Here is a 9,042-nt window from a genome sequence, read left to right on the forward strand (position 1 = left end):
TTTTAGAATTTTAAAATTTAATGTCACGATGCAATATATTCTTCTCATTAAACTTATAATACCAAGGCTTCTTTTGTTTTAGACATTAAAAAAATTAATTAATTAATTAATTAATTAATCTTTGGCTGCATTGGGTCTTCGTTGCTGTGCGCGGGCTTTCTCTAGTTGTGGCGAGCAGGGGCTACTCTTCGTTGTGGTGCGCGGGCTTCTCATTGTGGTGGCTTCTCTCGTTGCAGAGCATGGGCTCTAGGCGTGTGGGCTTCAGTAGTTGCGGCACGTAGGCTCAGTAGTTGTGGCTCGCGGGCTCTAGAGTGCAGGCTCAGTAGTTGTGGCACACGGGCTTAGCTGCTCCGCGGCATGTGGGATCTTCCCGGACCAGAGCTCGAACCCGTGTCCGCTGCATTGGAAGGCAGATTCTTAATCACTGCGCCACCAAGAAGCCCAAGGCTTCTTAAAAATAATTCGTTAGGTAGTATTTTTTAGCTATGTTGGAAAAACTCACCAAAAGCAAGCCATGAGAAGTTTGTGGCCAGTGGTCCTATATTCATCCTAACTACTGTCTCGAAGCTCTCGTTCTTCATGAATGCGTTAACCCGTCGCCCCCTCCCTCTCTGGGTTTTCTCTCCGGCAGCAGTCATTACTGCTCTGACCCTTCTGACCCGCCCACGTTTCCCTGATTCTACCTCCTAGTTTTCCAGAGCAGCTCACCATCAGGGTCTCCTGTCTACAGCCAGCTGCTAGGGTTAACCATGCCCTCTGCTTTCACTCCTGTCAGGATGAAGGAGGAAAACTTGTTAGTCTCAACGCCCAACCTTCTACCTGGGGTCTGACTCCAGGTAACCTCCTTCCTCAAAGACTTCCACCTATAATCACCCCCACAGAGCTGGACCAATTTTTGCCTCCTTATTATATCATTCTCCCAGCCAGTGTCTCTTTTAATACCCTTTACAGCAACACTTCTAGAAAGAAGCATCTCTACTCGCTTTCTTTGCTCCCTTACTTCAGCCTCTCCTCAACACATTCCAATTAAATTTACCCCCAGTATTTCACTGAAACGCCTTTTGTCAAGGTTACCGACAACTCCCCTGCCACACCCAAAGCTCAACCGTCTGTCCTCACCCTCTCAGTAGCAACAGACTTAAGTGAGTTACAGATTCGAAGCAATCCTTATCAAAATCCCAATGACATTTTTTTATGGAAATAGAAAAAAAATCCTAAAATTCATATGGAACCACAAAAGACCCTGAAGAGTCAAAGCAATCGTGAGTGAGAAGAACAAATCTGGAGGCATCACACTTCCTGATGTCAAAATCTATTACAAAGCTACAGTAATAAAACCAGAAGTAGCAGGTGCTGAAAAGTATGGTACTGGCATAAAAACAGATATACGGACCAATGGAACAGAAAAAGAGACCAGAAGTAAATTCATGCATTTACAGTCAACTGATCTTCAATAAGGGTGTCTAGAGCACGCAATGGGTAAAGGATAATCTCTTCAAAAAATGGTGTTGGGAAAACTGGACAGCCACATGCAGAAGAATGAACTGGACCCTCATCTCACACCTTATACAAAAATTAACTCAAAATGGGTTAAAGACTTAAATGTAAGAACCAAAACAGTAAAACTATGAGATGAAAATATAGGGAAAGCTTCTTGACATTGGTCTGGGCAATGATCTTTTTTTTTTTTTTGGATATGACACCAAAAATACAGGGAACAAAAGCAAAAATTCTCAAGACTACATCAAACTAAAAAGCTTCTGCACAGCAAAGGAAACAATCAACAGAGTGAAAGACAACCTATGGAATGGGAGAAAATATTTACAAACCATACATCTGATAAGAGGTTAATATCCAAAATATATAGGGAACTCAAGTTGATGGCAAAAAAACAAAAAACAAAACAAAAAGACCCTGATTAAAAAATGGGCAAAGGATCTGATTAGCATTTTTAAAAAGAAGACATACAAAAGACCAACAGATATATGAAACAGTGTTGACAATCACGAACCATCAGGGAAATGCAAATCAGAACCACAGTGAGGTATCACCTCCCACCTGTCAGAATGGCTATTATCAAAAAGACAAGAGATAAGTGCTGCTGAGGATGTGGAGAAAAGGCAACCTTCATGCACTGCTGGTGGGAGTGGAAATTGGTGAAGCCACTGTGGAAAATCCCTCAAAAAATTAACACTACAACTACCGTATGATGCAGCAGTCCTGCTTCTGGGTATGTATCTAAAGGAAGTGAAATCGCTATCTCTAGGAGACCTCTGCACTCCCAGGGCCACTGCAGCTTTATTCACAAGAGCCAAGCTATGGAAAGAACCTGTTTGCCATCAGCAGATAATGGATAAAGACAATATCGATACACACCCTTACCCACAAGGTGGAACACTATCCAGCCTTGAAAAAGGAAGTTCTGCCGTTTATAACAACATGGATGAACCTGGAGGACATTATGCTCAGTGAAATAAGCCAGATACAGACAGACAGATACTACCTGGCTCACTCATCTGTGACATCTGAAGAGTCAAGCTCACAGAAGAACGAAGTGGAATGGTGGGTGCCAGAGGCTGGGGCATGGGGAGCTGCTGATCAAAGGGTCGAAGTGTCAGTTACGCAGGATGACTAAGTCCTGGAGAGCTAATGGACAGCACGATGACTATACGTATACACCATACATACAATACTATATCATATGCTTGAGGCCTACTGGGAGGGTAGATCTTAGGTGTTCTCACCAACCACACACACACACACACACACACCCCACAACGGTAACGTCATGAGGTGACGGATGCTAATTAGCTTGACTGTGTTGATGATCTTTGTTACACAAAGAAAACATCAAGTTGTACACCTTGAATATATACAGTACACCTCAATAAAACTGAAGGATAAACAAAACAAAAACCCCTTCCAGGAGTGCTGCTAAAAACCTGGGAAGGGGAGGGACTGCATTCTCCAGCCGCCTCTCTTGGGCATCGCTCCATCCGATGCCACCTCTGCTTAAACCACAGGAGCCGCGTGTAACTCTGCCCAAGCCCTGAGAATATACCAGACTTCAGACTGGGTGGGAGGAGGGGAGATCAACAGGCTGTAAGAGAACACACCCTTTCCAGTCCCGCGCCCCTCTCTCCCTTCCGTTTCTACGCCCAGACTTGCCCGTGTGCTCCAAATTCTCCTGCCCTCAGGCAAGCAGCCGGCCCTCACCAGTGGAGCCCCAGCCACACTCACGTCCTTAGGGGGCTGACTCTTCACGGGAAACACTGGCCATGCAAACCCAAACCATTCTCCCCCAAGAGGAATTCAGCCAGTTGTTAACAGACAGACCTTGTTGTATTTAAATCTTTAGTCAGTGTAATCAACACTACACAAAGTGTGTGCCATGCATTTAACTACAACATCAAAACATAGTGTCTATTAATACAGTTGGTTTTAGCCGTATGTCAGGATTATTTTCCAAATTTAAAAATAATTTAATTGACTTGAGGCTTACAAGTTGAAGAATCTCAATAACTGGAATGAAAATGCAATTAATTTTATTCTAAAATTAATTTTGATATTTTAATGTGATAGCTCAGGACAAAAGTTTGCTGCATAAAGACATATAAACATTAACAATATGAATTAAAAATTAAATCTCATACACAGTAATAGGTGAAATGGACCCACCTTTAAACTTCTCAGACAAAGGTATACCAATTATTGTTTCATTATAGATTTCATCAATTTATTTACCCATTCAATAAATACTTAGCACACCTACTATGCACAAGACTCTTTTCTAGGCTCTTGGGATATAGCAGAAAAGAGCAAGGTTTCTTATTTACTTAGGTTTCCTACTGGGAAAATGGCATGTCTCTATGACTCTAAGTGTGTAATTGAGTATACAAAGGACATTTAGTAACTGAGCTGATTCTGAACATTTCTAGAAACTGCCTGTCTATTATTTCTACAAAGACTAATCAAACCAAAGTTAGACAAGGTCACTTCATTACATAGTGCAGTTCATTTATTTATTCTTTGGATAAACATTTATTATGTGCCATTGTGTGACTGTGAATGTTTCAGGCACCAAGAATGAGATGAAAAAGAAGAGGCCATTCTTCAGGGGGAGACAAAATAAACAAGTAGATAAAATAATTTCAGGGAGTGATAAGTTCTACAAAAGAAAAGAAAAATGAATTAAATGTTAAGAAACGCTTCCAAGGATTTATAAATACAAATATAAATAAACATATCAAAGGGAATCTGATACTTATGAATCTACAGAATAAAAAATTTGGATTTATGTAGAATAAAAAACATTTATACAGTATTATGGACTAGGTTATACAAAACAATTTTATCTTAAACATGGTGGACAAATTTTTCATTAAAAAGCAAACCAAAAAAATCCTATTATGAAGTCAGGGAAACATATATTCAATATCACATATAATTTGAAAATTAATATAAGGCCAAAAATTATAAAAATTTAGAGAATAAATGAAATACTCATTCAACAAATCAGTAAGAACAAATAAAATATTATCACTGCTGTCACCTGCAAACTGTAATGCATTTAATTTTGGCTTTATGGTTTTCTCTTTACTTTTTCCCCCTCTCAGTTTTAGGCCTTATTTACAAGGATTTACAATATCAAAATGATTCAGAAAAGCTTTACTTTTAAGTCTGATCTTCCACGCCATTGAGGATTTACTTAGTAATATGGAGATGTTTGTTTTCATCAGTTTTTGGTTTACCAATATATTATTTCTAGCTTGCAATAACAAAATACAGTAATAGCAAAAAAACTGTTACACAGTATTGAAATTCCTGCAGGAAGAAAATTATTTTGCCATTGCAACTTGAAAACTCTAGAGCTCCTGTTTCTCCATGAAATAACTTTCTATATTTTTTAATATATCAAGGTTTATTAAGAATGCAGCTATCCTTTTAAAGCAGAATGGACTGGAATAATAGAATAATTTTGTCTTCTCCCTTCTATCATTTCTTATCTGATTTTACTATGCCAGAATCAAATATAATAATACTTCAAGAGAGTAATACTAAAATCTATAACAGTTTTCAAATATACTTAAGTGTTTCAGAGGAAGCAGCTTACATACAAGTAACTGACAGGCTGACATGCTCTAAAGCAAGTCACGCCCTAAAGGATATCTGTAGGAGCAATATGTTGTTGTCCAGATGTAATCACTTGTTCAGGACTCCTGCAGGGATCCCCCGCTTCAGGCCACTTCGCTTTCACCAAAGTTCACCAAAGACCTACACAGTACCCGCTTCCGCTAACCCAAAGAAACCTGAAGAAGATTTTCGCTTTTACGAAAACAGGCAAAAATCGACAGAAGTGCTCAGCCTTTGTTTTTCAGCGAGCCGTTACAGGGGCAGCGCACAGCCCAGGCAGCAAGGGCGGCCCCGGGAACTACACTCAGCATCTCAGCATCAGATGCCAGAGCTCTGCACGGTGTCTGTGAGCATCTGGGCTGCATCTCCATTTACGCTGTGCTCCCCTTACCAAGACGTGTCCTAAGGTAACTGCTCCTTTGATTTACCCATTTCGGCTTACAAAAGGTTTCACAGGAATGCTCTACTTTTGGATAGTGGGGGAGAACCTGTATGTTTTCTGAAACAATACAATTACATTTTACACAAGACTCCTGCAACTTAGACTCTGCAAATTTATCTTCTAAACTTCTTTCAAATTCATCCACTAATTTAGCCATCACCAACTCTCTCCTGAATTATTTCAACAGCTCCCGACATCACTCTCAATCCATTCCCTTCACTAAAGTCTCCATACTCTTTCCAAAGGTCCAAGTCAAATCTGCAATATAGTAATATGTGTAATTCTTGATTTATGCCTTAAATAACATGATATGGTGGCATGTTTAATAAGCACTGTAATTTCAAAGAAGTGATACTTTGAGATATCTGTAACAACTGTATCAGAATAGGAAAAGATCTGAGGTTGAGCTTGTTATACCGTGGGTTACTGTTAATACTTCTGTAGCTAGTTGCTTACATTCACAATTGAAGAAAGTGTTAAGTTACAGGTCAATGAAGACAAAAATGTAATCTTTTTCTATTTAAATTCAAAGACTCCCTGAGTTCTATGCCTGTATTCTTGGGGGACCATGAAGGTTAAGAAGCCCTACGATGGCTCCCTGCTGTCCTCAGGATAAAAACTTCTTCTTCATGACCCGATTCCCTGCCACCCCTCCCCGTTCTGAGCCTCATCTTGTACAGCTCTCATCCTACTGAGTCCAACTCCTCCCTCCAGACCTTTGCAACATTGTTGCCTGGCGTGCAGTATTCCTCCCCTTCTCTTTGCCCAGCAAACTCCATTCATCCCACAGGTGTCAGTTTACAGGTCATCGCTCAGGAACCCAAGCTTGTGGGAGGGGCTCTTCCAGGTGCCCCCAGAGCACCCAGCACTTACCATCCCTATCGCCCTGTATTAAAATTGCCCCCGCACTAAACTGTAAGCACTTGAACCGTGTCTTGAATTCCCCACTCCTTGTATACTGCCTGGCACAGAGGTAGCACTTCAATAATTGTGGAAAGAAGAAAGAAAGAAAGAAGGGAAATGCCAACATATCTGCTGTTTCATGACCTTGAATTCTACCCTTAATTCCTGACTGACCCTCACAAACGCAAGCACTGGTCACAATGGAAATCTGAAAAGTGTATGAGTCAGTGAGTATAAATTCACTATTTTTATTGGAAAAATCACTTACTGTAATGACTAAAAATGAAGGACATTATCACTATTATTAAGTCCGTGTCAGGAAGACTGTACCACCTTGCAATGCTAAGTAAAATAACTATATAATACATAAAAGTGTATCAAGAGCACATCTATCTCAGTAGTTCTCGACCATGCACACATGACTCTAAAGCGGCGGTGGTGCTGACGGCCGGGGCGGCAGTGGAATTGACAGGCCCCCTCTTAGGGAAATGTTACCCCAGTCAGTGAGGTGGAGGGAGTTTTCAAACTACAGGCCCCTCAATTCCTGCTGGATTCAGCCACTGCTGCTGAGAGGAAGGTGAGGTCATCTTCAAGTCCACTGGGGTGGCAAAAGGACGAAAACCACTGTTTTAATAAAAGTGGTCCAACAGCAGATCAAGCAAATGCTGTGTCAACAGACTTTGTAAACCCATTGATAATACAATGGTTTCTGTATTACTTTAGCCGGTCTGAAAGTACCAAAGGTTGCAGGGAGGGAAGGGAGCTGGCAACACCACACTGGTGTAAAGTTTTAGTGTCCTGTCAGGAACTGAAAACACAAACAGGCTAGCAGTGGGCCACAAAACCACAGTGACACAGACAGACTGAACCCGGAATCTACAAATTGCTGAGGGGGTAAAACCGAAGCCATTTCTGGGCACACGGAGTGAACCCCTTTGAAAGAAGGTGTGTCTGAGTAGCGCTAGGTCAGAGCGTGACTCCAGATGGCTCTGCATGACAAAATTTAAAAATGTGGATTTTATCCTAGGAGCACGAGGCACTAATGGTTTCTGAAGAAGCATACGTTATGTGGTTAAAGCGATACTCTTGGGAAGACTAACTAAACAGGATGAATTCAGCGGTTGAGAACAGAGGCAGAGAAACCAAAGATGGATAATAAACTGAACTGCTTCACACAAAATGAACAAAAATACTATAAAACACCGTTAGCTAGATCCTTCCACCTGTAATCAGAAATGGTATGAGAATGGGGGGAGAGTTATTGCCCGTTTTAACTTTGTGGCATCTTAATTTAATACAAGTAAAAATACTGTATGTCAATACTTAACTTTAATTCACAACGCCTGCTTTCCTCTCTTTTGTTGTATCTGACCGTTGAGTTTTTCAGAACTCAAGGCACTTAGAAAAGCATAATGTAAATCTAACCAACAGAAAAAGAATACTGCTTTTAATTTTCAAAAATATTCACACACAAACTTAAAAGAATTAAAATGTCCTCTGAATATTTAAAAAGTAGTACTCTTTTTCCAATGTTCAAATGTTTTACGTGACAATTTAATACTGAACCAGGGAACACGACCTTTACTTTCAAACACGATAGTTTTAAAACAAACGTCTTTTGCGTGGTACTCAGAGTCCGCGGAAGCATGAAGGTTTACGACATGTGATACTGTTCCTGACAGTTGACCATCAAACCTGGCAAGCATCGACCAGCCGATTGCCTCTTTTATTATTAAAAAGGTCACCTGTTAGGACAGCTGGACCACGGGGCGCAGCTGCGGGCCCGGGCGCACGGGACACGCCCCCACCGTCCCCGCGGGTCCGCGGCGCAGGCTGCCGGGGGCCGCCCCAACCCCCCACTCCTCACCCGCACCCTCCACCCGCCGGGCGTCCGAGGACTGAGGGGCACGGCGGGGCTGCCTGACGGGGCCCGTCCCGTACCTGGGCTACCACGGTGAGCCCGCCCTGGGGCGCCGCCACGTTCACGCGGCCGTGGTACCACGTTGCTCCTGCTCCCGCCAGGGCCACGCCGACCACTGCCGCCGCCACGGGCCCGGAGCTTGGCCAGGCCCGCCGGCCGGCAGCCAGCCCGCGCCGCAGCCTTCCGCCCCAGGCCGCCAGCCGCGCGCCACCCGCCGCCGCCGCCATTTTTGCGGAAGCGCTCAGTCGCCGCGTCCGCGTCGCTTCCCACGGCGCCCCGAGAACTCGCGCGCGGCCGCGGTGTCGCGAGACCCGGGCGGTCTCCGTCCCGCCCCCGAGCCCGCGCGCCGTGCTGCGGGCGGGGACGGGGCGGGGCCTCGGGGGCGGGGCGGGGCGGGGCCTGCCCGGGGCGGGGCGCAGTGGCCGGGAGAGAGTGGGCATGCCGCCGGGGATGGCACCAGGATCGCCGTGCCGTGTGAGGGGGGCGTGTCCTGTGGGGCCAGGGCCTGGCGGGGGTCGAGGGCCTGGGGCCGGGGTCGCGCGAGGCGGCTGGCTGGCTGGCGCCGGGCGGCGGTCGCGGTGAGCCGGGAGCCGCTTTCCCGGGGGGCGTGATCAAGGCGGTGCGACCGGGTCCCTGGTGCTGG

The 9,042-nt window shown here is 44.1% G+C and overlaps 1 protein-coding gene and 1 long non-coding RNA gene across 3 annotated transcripts in view; both read right to left on the minus strand.

The window, feature by feature from the left end:
• The window catches only part of MICU2 (mitochondrial calcium uptake 2), an 88,718-nt gene extending 80,037 nt beyond the window's left edge, over window positions 1–8,681 (minus strand). The window contains exon 1 of one of the 2 annotated variants that reach the window (XM_082364965.1): window positions 8,420–8,681. In XM_082364965.1, the coding sequence (XP_082221091.1) occupies window positions 8,420–8,626 (207 nt within the window). In that variant the 5' untranslated portion in view covers window positions 8,627–8,681. The remainder of the gene's footprint in view (window positions 1–8,419) is intronic. The other variant, XM_082364964.1, reaches the window with a different exon arrangement.
• On the minus strand, window positions 105–4,021 carry LOC309615416. The gene is made up of 2 exons (XR_014236807.1): window positions 503–4,021; window positions 105–397 (listed from the first exon to the last, which is right to left on the minus strand). It is a non-coding gene; the product is annotated as an uncharacterized lncRNA (long non-coding RNA).
• Window positions 8,682–9,042: the final 361 nt, after the last annotated feature.

This window comes from Balaenoptera borealis (genome assembly GCF_965194805.1).
Source record: "Balaenoptera borealis genome assembly, chromosome: 18".
Classification (NCBI taxonomy): Eukaryota; Metazoa; Chordata; class Mammalia; order Artiodactyla; family Balaenopteridae; genus Balaenoptera; species Balaenoptera borealis.